The sequence below is a fragment of the Phacochoerus africanus genome, chromosome 7 (genome assembly GCF_016906955.1).
Source record: "Phacochoerus africanus isolate WHEZ1 chromosome 7, ROS_Pafr_v1, whole genome shotgun sequence".
In the NCBI taxonomy this organism is placed as follows: Eukaryota; Metazoa; Chordata; class Mammalia; order Artiodactyla; family Suidae; genus Phacochoerus; species Phacochoerus africanus.
Genome location: NC_062550.1, coordinates 3,353,659 through 3,370,073, shown reverse-complemented (window position 1 = coordinate 3,370,073; position 16,415 = coordinate 3,353,659). Strand labels below are relative to the sequence as shown.

At 67.9% G+C, this 16,415-nt stretch overlaps 2 protein-coding genes across 2 annotated transcripts in view; both read left to right on the top strand.

Annotated features, from left to right (window-relative positions):
* The window catches only part of LOC125130538 (collagen alpha-1(I) chain-like), a 41,272-nt gene extending 29,407 nt beyond the window's left edge, over window positions 1-11,865 (top strand). The window contains exons 4-5 of the mRNA XM_047785984.1: window positions 1,955-2,028; window positions 8,007-11,865. The gene's annotated coding sequence lies outside the window, so the exon portion shown is untranslated. The remainder of the gene's footprint in view (window positions 1-1,954; window positions 2,029-8,006) is intronic.
* On the top strand, window positions 1,225-6,686 carry LOC125131619 (vegetative cell wall protein gp1-like). The gene is made up of 6 exons (XM_047788401.1): window positions 1,225-1,336; window positions 1,955-2,028; window positions 2,457-3,851; window positions 3,938-4,281; window positions 5,388-5,494; window positions 6,361-6,686. Exons 1-6 carry the CDS (start codon window positions 1,225-1,227, stop codon window positions 6,684-6,686), a joined length of 2,358 nt encoding a protein of 785 aa, XP_047644357.1.
* Window positions 11,866-16,415: the final 4,550 nt, after the last annotated feature.

The following is a 16,415-nucleotide window of genomic DNA, read 5'->3' as shown; positions in this document are numbered from 1 at the left end:
CGAACCGACTCATGATTGGTCTCCTGTGGGTCTGCCGAGACTTGGCCCGGGTCAGGAGGGGTCTGGGCACTGGGCGGCACCCCCGACCTCCTCCCTGCACCGGGCGCCTCACCCACAGTCGGCAGCAGACGGGACCGTGTGGACCCAGCCGGCGCCCAGGGCTGGCCAGTCTGCTGAAGGGCGTTGTCCGTGTTCCCCCTGGGGCCCTGCGGATCGAGGCCGCCCCGGTCTTCAGGAGTCGGGGGGGGGGGCGATGCGGGTTCACAGGAAATAGAGGCCTGGCCCTGCGCCCCCCGGCAGGGCCACGTTGAGAAGCCGTGTCTGGGGCCACGGCCTGGAGAAGGGGGCCCCACGGTGACGCCACGGCAAGACCCCTCTCCTCTGCGGAAGCGCCCTCTGTGGACGAAGGGCGGGAGGGTGTTCTAACGCCACTGATCCACGGCTTTATTTACCCGGGCCGGCCGTAAATACCTCACACTTGATGTTTTTGGCCTCGGAAAACAGCCACAAATACAGAGCGCTGGCCTTCGCTCCGCGCTTACCTGCTGGCTCCGAGGGCTGCTCTCTGGCTGGGAGCAGGTGACCCCCGAGCAGGAGGAGGACATGAAACGCAGCCCCTTTGGGGACAAGGTGGGGGACCCACCCGGCAAGCCACACATGGACAGGTACTTCAGATCCATTTGCGGTTGTCAAGCATTTTCTGTTCCTGTGGGCCGGGCCCTGAGCTGACGCCCTTCCCAAGCGGGTCAGGTGGGCCTCTGTCAGTGCCCCTCCGCTGTGTGGGCTCAGGCTCGGGGAGGTCATGGGGCCCGTCCCAGGCCACCAGGCTGGCGAGCCGCACAACAGGGGCCCCAGCCTGCCCAGAGGCGGAAAGACCCGCGGGCTCCAGGAAGGGGTGGTTGTCCCCAAGGTGCCACATGCTGAGAGGCAGCCTCCTGGGAGGCTGGGAGGAGCCCAGGGACAGGGCTTACAGCTCAGGTCCTGGCTGGAGTGGCGGCGGGTGGACCAGAGAGGTCACGAGGCGGCTTCCTGCTGCATGAAGCCGAGAGGCCCGCAGACCCGTGGCACTGGGGCTGCAGCCCCGTTCAGCCATTTTTGCCCCCGCCTGACGGGGCTGGGCGCCTGCCTTCAACCCGTCTGCCCTGCTGGAGGCCTCGTTCCCCAGATGTTACTGAGCTGAAAGCTCAGCCCTCTCCGGCCCTGGGTGGGGAGAGCGCAGGCCCCATGCTGTCCAGCGGCCTGACGTCCCTGCTGCAGCGGCCCTTCCCCAAGAACACTGCCCGCTCCGCCAGACCAGCCGGGGAGAACCGGGCAGCTGAGGCCCCTGGCTGTCCCCGTGAGGAAGGGAAATTGAACATCTCAGATGTGGGGCTTTCTGGGGTCCCCAGTGCAGAGGAGTCTGTCTGTCCTAGGAGCTGGGTGACCTCAGGCAAGTAGATGGCTTGAGTCTTTGCGCCCTCATTCCTAAACCACTGAAGGACGACAGGCCTGCAGTGACTGGGGGGCGCCGACGCAGCCTCTCTGCTCCATTCCTCACCCGTGGACGGGGTTGCAGTGAGGACTGACGGAGCCACCTGCCCAGGGATGGGCTCAGGTTGGGGCTGGAACGCCAGGGCGGAGGGCTTCCGACGGGGAACGCGTGCCCAGGACGTGGTACATAATTTGCAGGAACACTGGGCAGGCAGGGCTTCGAACCCAGGGCCCTAGAGCCGTGCAGCTTTCTCTTCCCCAGTGAGCCCCCTCCGCTGCCCCAAGGAGACACCACTCCTGGGAGGTTGGTGAGGGCAGCTGTTTTCTTCACGCCTGGGGAGCCGTCGGCATGATTGTGGTCAGACGAGCTATGGGGACGGTGGCTCCTGTCCTGTGTGCCACGCTGTGTCACCGAGACAGCCCCCCACCCCGGTAGAAAAGACGTGGGCGCCCTCCTGACTCGCTCTTCTGTTCCGTGACACAGGCCAGCTCGGCCCTGGACCTGCTCGGCTCTGGACCTGCCCATCTCCGTCAACGCACGAGGCCCCCGTGCCCCAGGTGCGTGAGTAGCCTTTCCTCTGACTCAGGGGCCCCGCTGCTGGCGGCCACCAGCACCAGTGCATGGCGACGCCCCAGCCGGTCTGCCCGTCTTCAGAGCGGGATTGGTTTCCATCCTGGATTTTCTCCGCGAAGGCTGGGAGGGGTGGCCGGTGGCTGGACCCACCGCCCCAGGGGGTGCTGCTGGTCTCTGCCTGGCCTCTGAGCTTCTGCTGGGGCACCGGGGCCTGGCCCTTCCGTCCAGAGGAGGTGGGGACATGACCCAGGCAGGCAGGACGGGAGCCCTGAGGCTGGAGAAGTGGCTGGTGCTGGTGTGGCTGACCTGGCCCCGTCAGGCAAGGGCCTCGGTTGCAGCCACGTGTCCTGGAGTGGGGCTCCCCCCTGCTCCGTGTCCCTTGCTGCCTGCCCTGTCCCCTCACCCGGGGCAGGAAGGAGGGGCCGGCCTGGACCACGGGGTCAGCTGGCCTGGCTGTTCCCGCATCCCTGGTCTGAGGAGCCCCGCAGCCCCGCCGCCTCCTTCAAGACGGGAGGGCGTCAGGGCTGCGGCTCTGGGACAACAGGAGGAAGGTTCTGGAGAGGACGCTGCCTGCCCGTCTCTGGCCCGGGCCTCCAGGCCCTGGCGCCGTGGTGGCCGTGCTTCCGAAGCCGGCGTCACCCTCCTCCTTCCTGATCCTCCTGCTGCTGCTGCTGCTGCTGCTCCCAGCCCTCCCGCCTCCGGCCTCCGGCCTCCATCCTCCCGGCCCTCGTCGCCCTCCCGGCCCCCACCCCCCATCCTCCCCGCCCCCGTCCTCCCCGCCCTCCTCATTCGCCCTCTTCGTCCTCCTGCCTCCATCCCCACCCGGCCGGTCCTCCCGCCCCAGTCCCCCGGCCTCCCTGCCTCCTCCGCCCCCTCGTCTCCGTCCTCCCAGCCCTCTGGCCCCCATCCGCCCTGCCCTCCTCGTCCGCCCTCTGCGGCCTCCCCCCGGCCCGTCTCGGTCCTCCCGCCCCCGCCCTCGCGGCTCTCCTCGTCCGCCCTCTTCGTCCTCCTGCCCCCGTCCTGCCCGTCCTCTCCGTCCTCCCGCCCTCCTGGCTCTCCCCGTCCTCCCGCCCCGTCCTCCCGCCCCCGCCCTCCCCGTCCTCCCGGGTCTCCTCGTCCGCCCTCTCTGTCCTCCCGTCCTCCCGCCCCCGCCCTCCTCGTCCTCCCGGCTCTCCTCGTCCTCCCGCCCCCGTCCTCCTGGCTCTCCTCGTCCGTCCTCCCCGTCCTCCCGGCTCTCCTCGTCCGTCCTCCCGCCCCCGCCCTCCCCGTCCTCCCGGCTCTCCTCGTCCGCCCTCTCCGTCCTCTCCGTCCTCCCGCCCCCGCCCTCTCCGTCCTCCCGCCCCCGCCCTCTCCGTCCTCCCGCCCCCGTCCTCTCCGTCCTCCCGCCCCCGTCCTCTCCGTCCTCTGCGTCCTCCCGCCCCCGTCCTCCCGGCGCCGCACAAAATGGCCGCCGCTCCGCCATCTTGTGTGCGAGGCGGGCGCTCCGCGGCCCCGAGGGCCTGGCCCGAGCCCAGCCCGCTTTGGCCTGGCCGCCCCGGGCTGGGCACCGGCCAGCGCCTGGGAGAGGCGGCCCTGGAGCCCGGCCTCCCCGCCTCGCAGACGGAGGCTGCGCCCGGAAGAGCAGCAGGGAGAGCCGCGGACGGTTCTAGAATCGAGCGTGGGCGTCGCCCCCCCCCCCCCGCCTCGCACCCGCTTTCCTGCCCGAGGAGCCCCCACCGCCGGCCGGGCGCCAGGCCAGCCCTGGGCTCCCGGTGGCCAGCGGGGCTTCCGGGCCGGACGCGGGCAGCGCCTGGCCTTAGGCGGCAGGGTGGGGGCTTCCCGGAGGCGGCGGCGGCGGCGGCGGGCTCCCTGGAGGAGGGCGGCTCGGGGGGCGCGGGGGGCGCTGCCCCGCAGCCTCGCTTCCCGCGGGGCCCGGGGAACACGGTGGGCGAGTCCCCCGATCGCTGCCCGGCCGGCCCGCGGGCGCTGGGCGCCTCCGTCCTGCACGCGGGGCCCTGGCTCCCGTCCGCCTCCGCTCGTGCCCTGTGCCGGCGGGAACCAGGCCCGGGCAGCGCCGCCGCCTCCGATCCTGGGGGAACCGGCCTGCAGTCCTGCCCGCAGCCCGAGCGAGAGCACGGGGAGCGGACGCCTTGCCCCGGGCCGGCGCCGGCCGTCACCGCAGGGCCGGGCAGGTGGCCGGGCAGCCCTCCTGCCTCCGGGAGCCGCGAGGCATCAGCGCTCGCCTGCAGGACCCGGGGGTAGGGTCCCCAAAGGGCGGTCAGCGAACTTCCCCGAGGAGGGTCACAGAACGTCCGGGTGAAGAAGCAGGGCCTGCAGTTCCCGTCGTGGCGCGGTGGTTAACGAATCTGACCAGGAACCATGAGGTTGCGGGTTCGGTCCCTGACCTCGCTCGGTGGGTGAAGGATCCTGCGTTGCCGTGAGCTTGTGGCGTAGGTCGCAGACGCGGCTCGGGTCCTGTGTTGCTGTGGTTGTGGTGTACGTAGGCCGGCAGCTATGGCTCCGATTGGACCCCTAGCCTGGGAACCTCCACGTGCCGTCAGAGCAGCTCTAGAAAAGGCAAAAAGACCAAAAAAAAAAAAAGGTATTTGTTAAATAAAAAAAAGAAACAAGGCCTGGGGCGGTTTAAGGGGACTGCCGCCACTTTTCCGGGGTGGGGGTCAGGGGGCAAGCTCGGCCCTGTGTTCTCTGCGTGGCCAAGGTCAGGTCCTCAGGCTTGGTGAGGTGTCTTCCCCAGACACCTGGAGGCTGGGACGCTTTGCTGGACGCAGCCCAGGGCCCTTCCCAGACGCCCTCCCCCGGCAGTTCCTGCAGAGGACATTCTGTCTCCGTGAAGCGGGGTTTGCTCAGGCCGCCCTCAGCCCTGGGAAGCCTGGCCAAGGACCGGCTGGTGCACCACCCAGACGGGCACCCTGGGTCCACAGGCCGGGCCAGGGACCCCAGGGCAGGATGGCCCCTCTGGAGGGGCTGCTGCTGGGGGGGGTGCCCCAGGGCAGGATGGCCCCTCTGGAGGGGCTGCTGCTGGGGGGGGCTGCCCCAGGGCGCGGTTTCACACCGGGCACTTCTGATGATGTGGTTCCGTCTGGCCCGCCCTCCCTTCCTCCCTCTCCTCGCCCTGTGACCCAGACTGCGGCTTAAACAGAATGCTTTCAGATACGTCCACGCCTCTGAGGTTAGAACCATTGCCTGATGGTTAAGTGCTGGCCGGAGACACCCACACCCGCGGGATCAGAGAGGGCTCGGCCTCGGCCTCTGGCTTTCCCTTTGGACTCTGAGCAAACCCAGGAGCGCTGACACCGCGTCCCCGCTGGTGCCTCACCTTGGCACCCGGCCTCCCTGGGTGCAGGTGTACCCGTGGCCGGGCTGGATCCTATTGCCCTGGGGCCCTCCGGCCAGCATCGGACCCCCGGCTTCCTAGCTCCCACATCTCCGGGCAGTGGCATTCGGTCCCGGGTACGTGTCGCGGCTTTCCCTGGAAAGTGGACATTTCCCAGGCTTGGCCACCTTCCGCTTGTGAGCCGGAGGTCTCTGGGGACAGGAGGGTGGGAGCCAGGCGGGGCACAGACTGCCGCCAATGGGAGACCCCGACCAGAGCACATGGCATCTGTCTCGGGAGGCTGGACGGGCGAGGGACCAACGAGAGAGCACCTTGGGCCCCTGAGCGGGAAGCAGGCTTGGGGTCTGTCCCTGACCTGCGGGCTGGACCCTGGGGGCACGGGCTCCTGTCTGGAGGTGCCACTTCCCCGCCCGCATGGCCTGTGCCACCTGAAGGTGTGCGGGGCTGTGGGAAAGGCCTGGGCTCAGCTGGAGTTCAGCTCTTGTTGGGCTCCTCTGTCCCCGTGAGTGCTCTCGGGGGTACTGAAACCGCTGGGCCCCGCGCCAGCTGAGCTTTTGGAACAGGAGGTGAAAGGAAAAATAGGAAACCGTCCATGTTGCCGACACTTGAGTTTGATGTTTTAACATCAGGGAAGAGCTTTGCGCATCTTACATGGAAACACGGGCCTCGGTTCTGGAGTTTAGTGCCCTGTCCTGCGAGTGTCTGGCCCGAGCCAGCCTCTGCCCAGCACACGTCTTGTTAACTTTATGGGCCGTGTTCGCAGGGAGACCCAGCCCCCGGGTGCCACCCCCACGCCTTGTTCCCAGACTCCATTGTTGGCACGGCTTGCCGGGCAGAAACACTGGCCGCTTTATGGGGAGAAACTTAATCGGGGCAGCAGTGGGGGGGCAGCCGTGGGGGGGGGGTCCTGGCTCCCGGTGGCCCCAAGCCAAGCTCGAGGTGACTGCGGGGTGACACCGTCTGTCTGCCTCACTTGCTCCAGACATCCGCCTGGGGCCTGAAGGGGCCACCTGCCCATCGAGGCCTCACACACCTGTCCCCGCTGGCCTGGCTCCTCCCATCCCGGGCCTGCCCGGCGCCCTGCCCATGGGCAGACACTGTGGGACCAGGGCTGGGCCGGCGGCGGCAGCAGCTGGCAGATGGCAGGGCGACGGCCCACGGCTCCCCAGCAGCCTGGCCCAGGGCGCCCCCTTCATGCTGCACCGCCTGTCCCTGCCGCCGACCCCCGACCAGACCACGGCCATCCCCCCAGGAGAGAGGAGGTCTGTGCTGTCCCTCCCTGAGCCCAAGGCCCGTGGACCCTTCTAGGACCGCAGGGCAGGTGGGCCGAGCACATCGTGCCCCCCGCCCCGCAGAATTGGGGCCTTTCCCCTGTTAGCTCAGAAGCGTCTCCACGGATGGGTCACAGACCCAGCAGCGTCGCTCCTGCTCTCCCTGCAAAACCGGGTTGTTGGCCGAAGAACCACGTTCTGTGGGAGCTGCCCCTTGAGGTACCTGCCCCAAGGCAGGGGGATCAGAGGGAGCCCTGCTGGGGGCACTGTGCCTGCTTCCTGGTCACCTGGAGAGGCGAGGAGCGGCACAGATGTGCCCGAACCTGCTCCCCGCCCTCGGGGAGCGCCCGCCCCCGGCTCCCGTAGCTGCACTGCCTGCCGCAGGTCTGGGTGTCCAGACACGAGGCCTGGCGCCTCGGAGGGCAAGCCCGGGTCCCATGGCCATGGCCCGCCTGGGGCTCCCGGTGGGCCGTGAGAAAGGGGCCCGGACTGAGGACAGGGGGAGGAGCAGTGAGGCGGTCACTTCTGGCGCAGGACACGTGAGCCTGGGGAAGGCAGCTGTCAGACACATGGGGGAGAGCTGCCGGGGCATTTTTCTGCCCTGGGAGGGTGGAAGAGGAGGGGGGCCTGAGCCCTGGTCTGCTAATGGGCAGCCTGGCCTCTGGGAGGGCTGAGGGGCAGGGCAGGCCAGGACCCCCACAGCCAGGTGGGCTCATCTTCCTGTCCCTGTTAGTGGCCAGGAACGCTGAGGTGCGGTTGGCACAGGGCAGGCCCGGACCGACCCACATAGGCCTGGCTCCCAGTCCAGCGTCTCAGGCTCAGCCTCAGAGGCCCCTGCTGTCCCCGGGCCGACTGTGCTCGTTACCTGTGTCCCTTCCCTCGTGCTGGTCCTGGGAGGGCACCTGTGCAGTGGGCCGGGGCCAGCTGGGGTGCAGTTTGCTGAGTGAGCCTGGGTCCTGGGGTGTCTGCACCTGGCGTAGAGCTGGGGCCTCTTTTGCGAAGTGGGGAGACAGGAGAGGGCTCGTGTCCCTTCTCCCCACACCCCCCAGCCCTCAGGCCCCAGAGAAACCGTGAGAGCCTGGCATGGCGCTGGCCGCCCAGCATGGGACCAGAGCTGGGTCTTGCTCACCTGTGAGCCGACATCGGCCGGCACAGGGCAGCCGCAGAGGCCCTTCTGACCAGGCCTCTGCACGGGGTGTGTCCGCAGGCGAGAGGCCATGGTGAGCCCCCCACGGGCTGAAATGCAGGGTCTGCAGCGGGTGGCCCGCGGGTGAGGCACAGAGCAGCCGCCGGAACTCGGGCGTGGCTGGGGCTCTCCCAAAGCTGACGCCTGTTATTTTTTCTTAAACCCAAACAGGTCAAGAAGTGGCGCCGAGGTGGGAGCTTCTGTCCGAGGCCAGCCTTCTTTCCGGTGAGCCAGGATGTTGGGATCCCCCCCACCACCACCACCCACGGGGGCACCTCGCCACCTGCTGCACTCCTCCCAGCCCTGGCAGAACCCACCTCTTGCAGGAGACAGGCCGGCGAGGCTCGTGGCCACGCCTGCTGAATACCCAGCTGGCTCTCACAGGGCAGCATGGGTGACAGCTGGCACCACGGCCCGCCCCTCCCGCTGTCCCGCCTCTGGGAAGTGGGGAGCCATGGGGGAGCTTAGGATGCAGAGGGAGGCGGTCCCTCCCCATCTCCAGGCCCTGCTGACACGCACAGAGGTCCTTAGATGGGGTCTCGCTGCCAGACCTTTGCCCAAGCTGTGCCCCACCTGATGCCAGCTCTCCTCATCCTCCTGCCACGACTCGGCAAACCCCCTCAGCTGACTTACCGCTGACTTACTGCCCGCCGTGTGCTTGTGACCTTTGACCTGCTGAAGGCGCGCTCTGCCCCCCACCCCTCGGGCTGGACTTGGCCTGCACGAGCCACGGTCTGTGTCGCAGGGTGTCTGGATGGAAGAGCAGCACTGGGCCCCGTCTCCCTCTGCGCCCTGAGGACCCGCCGTTCCTGGCTCCCAGGCAGGTGCGCCTGCCCCCCCCACCCCACCCCAGGCTCACCCTGCCCCCTTCTCTCCACCCGGCCGGGCACCAGCCCTCGACCTGCTGCCGCCTGTCAACATGCGACGCACACAGGTGAGTGTTACCTGGGGCAGGAAAGGCTGGACGAGGAGAACCAGTGACATCTGCTTCTCCCAGACTGGGCTGGGGGCACCGGGGGCTTGCGGTGACGGCCGGGGTGGCCCGGGGTGTGTGAGTGTAGTCTGTGTGCTATTTCTCCCCCCGCCCCCGCCCCCGCCCCCCGCCTCTCCTGAGCCCACAGGGCCCAGCCCGTGGACTGGCCCGTTTCCGCAGGCCGTGGCCTCCCACTGGGGTCTGGGGTCGGCCCTGCAGGCTCCGGAGCGGAAGCCCTGGCCCAGGAGGGGTGGGCAGGTGCGGGGCGCAGGGCAGGACTGTCGGAGCCGAGTAGCGGCTCACACGTGGATTCCAGCTCCATGTCGGTTCTGGGGCCTGGCTGCTGTTCCCCCCCAGGGAGCTGCATGGACCCCACATCTCAGGGAGGAAACCCAGGCCCACAAGGGCGTAAGCAGAAGCACGGCGAGGAGGCCCGCCTGGCTTCGCAGCCAGCTCCACCTGCTGGGCGTCCTGCCCCGGGCCACCCCTGCCTGCTGGGCCAATGGTCAGAACCCGTGTCCCTGCGGCCTGAGGCCGTTGGGGTCTTGGGGGCAGAGTCAGGAGTCAGGAGCCAGAGCATGTGCCCAGGGCGCCTCCCCAGAGTCACTCAGACACACGGGGAGCCCTGGGCTGGGCGCCGGGTTCTTGGCTGCAGTGTCTTCCCCGTGACGAGGCGAGCAGCCACCCCTCCACAGACAGCCAGCATGCTCCTGCCCGACCCCTCACCATTACCGGGGCGGGGGTGGGCAGCAAAGGAAGACCCCTGGTCGCTTTCTCTTCAACCCCCGTCCTGGAGCCAGGCTGGCTCTGCCCGGAGAGTCCTTGGGGACACCCTGGTGCTGTCCGCCAGGCAGCCAAGGCGTCCACGAGGAATCAGGGGTACAGGACTCCAGACCCTCTCCTGCAGAGCTCCCTCTGGGCCCTGAGGACGGACAGGGCGCCCGTGACCACAGGCCAGCCAGGTCCGGGGCCAGGCTGTGCTGGGGCGTTCCTGGGCTCATGCCCAGGTCCGGGCGGATGGCGCTGGGTGGGCACTGATGTCATCAGGGGCTGACGGTTCTGGCTTTATCTCACGCTCCCCAGGGTTGTTCAGGGAGCAGCCGCGGCCGTGTTTGTCAGGACCGGACACCAGAGCTCCCTCTGCAGTCGTGGGTGAAGCCGAGCCCAGGAGAGCCCCTCGCCCCCGCGCTGACGGGGCCCCCTCTGAGCCTTGGTTTCCTCATGTGAGGTGGGTTCACAGATCCTGGCTTCGCCAGGCCTTCAAGGACCAGGGAGCCAGCACACCCTGGTGCCTGCCTGGAGGAGGCAGTCTGCTCGGAAGGAGCGTGGGAGGAGGCGTGGGTGTCAGAAAGCATGGGGTGAGGCTCAGCTCTTGTACCATCTTGCTAGGCAGAAAGCAGAGCCACCGGTCCTCCGCTCTGCCAGTCATCAGCTGCGTGACCTCACGGAGGCCTTGTTATCTGACTGGGTCTCAGGCCCGGGTCCTGGGCCGTGTGTGTCTGTCCCCCGAGGGCTGCAGTTCCGGCCCAGCCACCCTTTCCTGGGAGCCAGGGTCCCTTTGGGGAGGAAAGAACAGCTTTCCAGCCTGTCCTGATGTGGGGAGAAGCCCAGGTCACCCTGGATGGCAGGGCCAGGCCCACGGGCAGGGAGGCCCCACTGTCCAGCGGGGGAGGGAGCTGCACCTGGGGCACAGGTGCATCCCGGGCCACCAGGAACCGGGGGAGGCTGCTGCCAGCGGGCAGGGCCAGGTGGGCACTGGAGCCCCTTTGGGACACAAATTGGCCTGCAGCAAATGACCCCCTCCCAGTGTCACCTTGGGGCCGTCTTGGCCACCCCTGTGCAGATGGGAGCGATCCCACTGCTTGTGTCGCTTTCCCAAAGGCCACGTCGCGCGTCTGCCCCCCACCTCTCTTCTCTCCTTGCTGGGTGGTCTTCCCCGTGGGGCTCCCCACTGGCCCTCTGCTGGCCGCCCGCCTGAGCCATGCCCTTAGCATCCCGGCCCCCAGCTCTTCTCCTCCCCCCCCACCGCCAGGAGGTGCCTTCGGAAGCCACGACGTCTCTCCAGGCGCCGAGACTGGCGGCCCTTTGGGGTGAGGTAGTAGGTTGTATAGTTGGGGCTCCGCCCGGCTGTGGGATAACTATACAACCTACTGTCTTTCCTGAAGCGGCTGTAATGTCGACAGTGGACCGCGCGGGAGCCCAGCCGGGGAGGGTGCCTGCTGGCTGGGCGGGGAGCAGCCTGGCGGCGGGGGGCACACTTCCTCTGTGACCGGGGCAGGTCTCTTGACCTCTCTGGGCCTCCGTTTCTCCCTCTGTGAAACGGGGCAAACGAGGCTTGAGGGCAGTGTGGTGCGACGCGCGGCCAAGGAGGCCAGGGCTCAGAGGGGGGCCCTCCCTCTCCCCACGCTGTGCTGGCGGACCCGATGGGTGGACCAGTCTGGACGGTGCCCCCAGCTGAGACCTGGCCGGGGTTGCAGGGCAGCGCCCCAGGGCGACCGGGCGCTCGGCCTCCATCCGCACATCCCCGGTCTGCCCTTGTGGGCACGCGGCCGCTCCAACCCTGACAGCCTGTGGGTGGACGGCGGGGAGGGGGGAGGGGAACCACGGCGCCGCGTCCGCAGGGCCCCTCCTGCCCTGCGCCTGCCCGGCCCTCCGGCTCAGCCCTGGCAGCTGCGGATCCCCAGGCAGGGGGCCGGGCCTGGGTGTGGGGCAGCAGCGGGCATGGCGGACCCTCTCGCAGCCCGGGCGCCCGCGGGGTGAGGTAGTAGGTTGTGTGGTTTCAGGGCAGTGATGTTGCCCCCTCGGAAGATAACTATACAACCTACTGCCTTCCCCGAGGAGTCCAGCCACGTCCCCGGAGGGTCCGCCCCCGAGGAGTCCAGCCACATCCCCGAGGGTCCGCCCCCGAGGAGTCCAGCCACGTCCCCCGAGGGCCCGCCCCCGTGCTCAGCAGGTGCCTCGGGGGCCTGAGCGCCCCCCCACCCCCTGCCAGGTGCAGGGAGGCTGCGGTGCGCACACCCCTTGATTTCAATAAATGCTGAGTTGCTATGACCTCAATCTGGAGTCGGTCGTGTTCACGCTGGGAGCCCGGGAACGAGGGTGGGGGCATGTCCACCCTGGGCAGTGAGTGTGTGGCCTGGCCGGGACACGTGTCCAGGCTGGTGGGGGTCGCCGGGCTCGCCCAGCTGCCCCCTCATCCCCTCTCGGCAGCCTCTGGGTGCTCTTGGCGGAGTCCCTCCCAGACTCCCTTACCCAGCCCATCCCCCACCCACACGCACCCCCTTGAGCACATGCTGTGGGACCTGAGGCCCGAAGGCGACCCTCAGCCCCCACAGGCCCCCTTTGGGGTGGCAGCGACCCCCGGCAGCTCTGAGCGCAATCCGGGGCCCGGTCCCTGGGCCACCTCAGCACCCAGTGCTGGACCAGAGCCGGGAAGTTCCCAGCTCCCAGGCCCAGCCCTCAGGACGGTGTCCGGGGTGGCCCTTATTTCAGGCGTCCATCCTTGAGCTGACTGTCACCCACGGTCACCCACATTTCTGCCGAGGTCTTAGGCTCCAGTGCTGATGGCTGCTCCAGCCTGACCCCAGGCTCCCAGCCCTGGTGTTAAAGAGACCCACAGGTGTCATGCCCAGCACAGACCCTGATAAGGTGCCATGTGCCCCAGGCGGGGCCAGCCCCTGTCACCCCACAGCTCCCTGTGGTGACAGCTCCAGGCTGGCTCCTGGCAACAGCATGGGACACAAGACCAGGATTCCACTGCCACCCCCAAGGGCCCCGTGCCTGGCCGAACAGACAGGACAGGTCCCAGGTAGTGGTCCCCGGACAGGGACCCTGTGACAGAGGCCAGAGGAGGCTTCTGACCCCGCCAGGGTCCTGGAGGGACCCCGTGGGGAGAGGCGGGCTAAGCTGGGCCCCTCTCAGCCACGTGCGCCACGGCCTGAGGCTTTGGCGGGACCCTCCTCCCCTCCCCCCATGATGCCTGTCCCCAAGCACCCACCCATCCTGAGCCCCGTGCCCCAGCTCTGCAGGCCCCCCCGGCACCACGTGGCCATGCCTGTGCTGACCAGTGGGCCTCCACGGCCTCCATCCCAACACCTGTCCACGGTCTGCCTGCCCTTGAGGAGCTGCTGTTGCCCTGAGGTTCGGGGGCCCCAAGGAGCAGGGAGGGCCTTCTAAAGCAGGGGCCATCGGACCTGGATCTTGACGGCTGCATAGGAGTTCGCAGCTTGCAGTCTAATGGCTGTGTAGGTCACGGAGGGGAGGCCTTTGCTGTGGAGCGCGCCGTCATCCCCTCCCCCAGTGTCCTCTGGGGCCAGGGCAGGTGACAAACCCAGGCGCTGTCCACCTCTTCACACTGTGGTCAGTCAGTGGCAGCGTCTGGCTGCTTGTGTCCCCCGGATGTCGTTTCTGTCCCTTCCCTCTTGGCATCCCCACCCCCACTGCCAGGTCTCAGAGCCCCTCCGCCCTCTGGGCGCCTGGCCTCCTTACGAGGCGACCTGCCCTCACACCTGTGCACACCCTCGCCTGGACCCTCCCTTCGCCCCCCCCTCCCCTCCCCAGGACTCTCCCTCCCCCCACCTTCCTGCTCATTGCGGCTCTGAACACACAGCCCCGCGCCTCTGGATGTCCACAGCAGGGCACGTTTATCAGAGCAGACCAGGGACCACAGATACCTCTCCTGTGCCCGGCCCTGCAGTCAGAACACATGGCCTGGTGGGGAGTCGTCCAGACACACAGAAGCCGCCTGTCAGGGTCAGCACCATCATGGGGACAGCCTGGAGGACGCTGGACCTGGTCTTGCAGTCAGGGGTGGCTTCCTGGAGGAGGTGACACCTGGCTCACCCTGTGTCCCTCAACACCTAACGTCTCCTGCGTCGCCAACCGGTGGTCTTTAGGAATGGGGACGTCAGAACTGCCCCCACAAATGGGGGTCTGAGGAGCGTGGGGGCAGCGTGCTCCCAGTCGCCCGTGATGCACGGAAGCAGCTTCATCTCAGGCCGAGCTGGATGAAGGCATCCGTATGGTCAAAGCCATGAGTTTGTTCGGGCGGCCCTGCAAGGCGGCAGAGGGGCCCCAGCTGCAGGGGCAGAGGCCAGGCAGTTGCTCTGCTCTGCAAGCCCCAGTCTTCCCACCGCGCTTTGTAGGGGGGCAGTTCAGAGAGGTCAGCTGGGGGTGGAAGCGGGTGGGGAGGCCCAGGGGAGCAGGTGGGCTGGACCTGAGCCCTGGACCCAAGCTGGGTGCCTGGTGTCACCTGCTGCCTATCCAGGGATTGGCTCCTGGGGCTGGTCAGCAGGGGAGCAGTCTGGGGGCTCCCAGGGCTGCCTCCCCCAGACTGTGAGCTTCCCAGGCAGGCCAGGTCTGTGTCAGAGCTGTGGCTGAGTCCACTCGAGAGTGGCTCAGCTTGAGTCCAGGAGCAGTGAGGGACCGGGACCTTGGAGGTGGTCCTCTGTCCCCAGGCATGCAGGAGCCAGGTTCCTCCCAGCCCAGGCAGGCCACCAAGGCAGCTGCATTCTACAGGAGAAAGGCCTGCGTGTCCCTGCTCCTCCTGGGAGGTGACCCATCTGAGAGACTCAAGGGACTTCTGGGTGTCCAGGGTGGCCCTTTGAGACACGGTGGGCCTTAAGGTCCTCCAGGGCTACCTCTGACCTTGGACCCCAGGAGGGGTGGCAGAGCCAGTCCAGCATTTAGACCCTACAGCCTGGAGCCAAGCCAGGGCCCAACTGGCCACATGAGCGCGGGTGATGGGACCGTCACCCAGGCCTAGGACTCAGGTTGAGGTGGCAAAGGCCCAGCATCTCTGGGGGCCCTCACAGGGCACTGCCAGCCTGTCGATCAGCACGGTGGGCACAGAGCCAGGGCCCACATACCATTAGGGGCCCACAAAACACTTTAAAGTCCTTTCAAACTTTGAAGGAAAAAAGAATACAACAATATTAAATATATGTGACACGCAATATACAATATGTATAGCAATGTATGTAATAACACACACAACAGAACATATGGTACCTATAATAATGAACCCAGCTTGCATTATATTCGCCTTTACACCACCCAGTCATAAAGCACGTTCTGTAAGGTGTTTTATGGAGGAAGCACCGGGAAGGCAGAGTGCCCCACCCCACCCTGTTGGCCCTGGCCCCACCTGTCAAGAGTGACGGCTGCCCTGTTGCCCTGAGAGGGTGAGCGCCTCCTTCAGTTCCGTGTCCTGGGCGCCTCACTGGCGCTGGGCCCAGCCCTGCTGTCATCCCTCTAGTTCCCCCTCTTCCTGGCCAGCCAGAAGGGGGCCTGGACCACCGCCAGCTGGGCGGCCCCTGCCATCAGGCTGTGCCTTTCCCAACAGCGACACCGTGTGGCAGCAGGAGGCAGTGGCAGCCGGGGGCGGTGGGCCGCCAAGCCCTGCCTAGAGCGGTCCGCTGGCCTGGACCCAAGGCCTTGGAAAGGGATGACCCTTCCCGGGCCAGAAGCCTTGGGTTCAGCAGGTGGCACCGGGCAGGAGCGAGTGGAGCCCCTTCTCAGCGGCTGGGGATGTGCCCAGAGTGGGGGGGCAGGTGGGGGGGGGCAGGGCCAGGAGCAAGGAAGGCCCTGTCTGCAGGGGTCACCGGAGGGAGGCCCAGGACCCCCAATGCCCGGGGGCCAAGCCAGAGGGCCCACCACCCAGGGGGGTCTGAGGCTCCCGGCCGGGCTCAGCAGGGGCCCTTGTGGGAGCTGGGGACTGGGGGAGCTGCCCAGCAGGTGGTCTGTGGTCACCCCCAGAGGGAGGTATCCTCCAGGAGCCCATGTGCCCCAGCCCGGGGAAGACTGAAGGTGGGGAGGCCAGCATCCAGGTTGGTCCCCTGACCCACAGATATTCGCCCCAGCAGCCCTGAGACGCGGGGGAGGGGTCAGGGTGCCCCAGAAGGAACCCAGGAACAGGAGACCAACGGGCGGAAGGGCCCGGCTCAGCCACACACCAGCAGTGTGACCTCAGGGAAGCCCCTGGCCCTTTCTGAGCCCAACTCCTTGCCCAGGCCGAGGACAAGAAGACTGGCCCTTGCAGGGAATGTCGGGTCCGAGGACCACAACACGGGCCAGGCGGGCCGCACAGGCAGACTCGGCGGGATGAGGAGATGAGGGGCCAGCGCGGCTCCACGGCGCCGCGTTCATGACCTTGCCTGGGGGCCTCGGTTGAGCTGTCCTAACCCTCCAGCCAAAGGAAATTGCGACGCCCCCGCGGCGGAACGAGGGCTTCTTTGGTCCTTGCAACCAGAGCGAGCGCCGGCGCGTCTGGGCAGTAGGTGCGCCGGGGGCTGGGCGACTCTCAGGAGGCCGCGTGCTCCGATTGGATGCTCTCGGGGAGGGGCGTGGCCTACGACGGGCGACTTAATAAACTCCGAGCGCAGCGGGGGAGCCTGGAGCCCGCGTGGGCCGTGACTCACGGGGGAAGCGGCGGTCGGTCCCTCCTGTGGCCGGGAAGGCGGAGGGAGGTTTGAACATTTTTGCGGCCTGGGCGATGTCCATGCTGTCATCTGGGTGCCGCGGTTGCCGAGGGGTGCTGGTGTTCTGTGAAACCGTTCGCGTCCAGGGAGGACGCCCAGGCCCCGGCTGATGCTCCAGGCCGCTGGGGC

Excerpts from the sequence above, each read along its gene's own strand:
- LOC125131619 (XM_047788401.1), top strand. The coding sequence starts at position 1,225 with ATGCTGTCCAGCGGCCTGACGTCCCTGCTGCAGCGGCCCTTCCCCAAG. Across the intron at positions 2,029-2,456 it reads ACGAGGCCCCCGTGCCCCAG|GAAGGAGGGGCCGGCCTGGA; the intron begins GTGCGTGAGTAG and ends CACCCGGGGCAG. Across the intron at positions 5,495-6,360 it reads GCAGTGGCATTCGGTCCCGG|ACATCCGCCTGGGGCCTGAA; the intron begins GTACGTGTCGCG and ends CACTTGCTCCAG.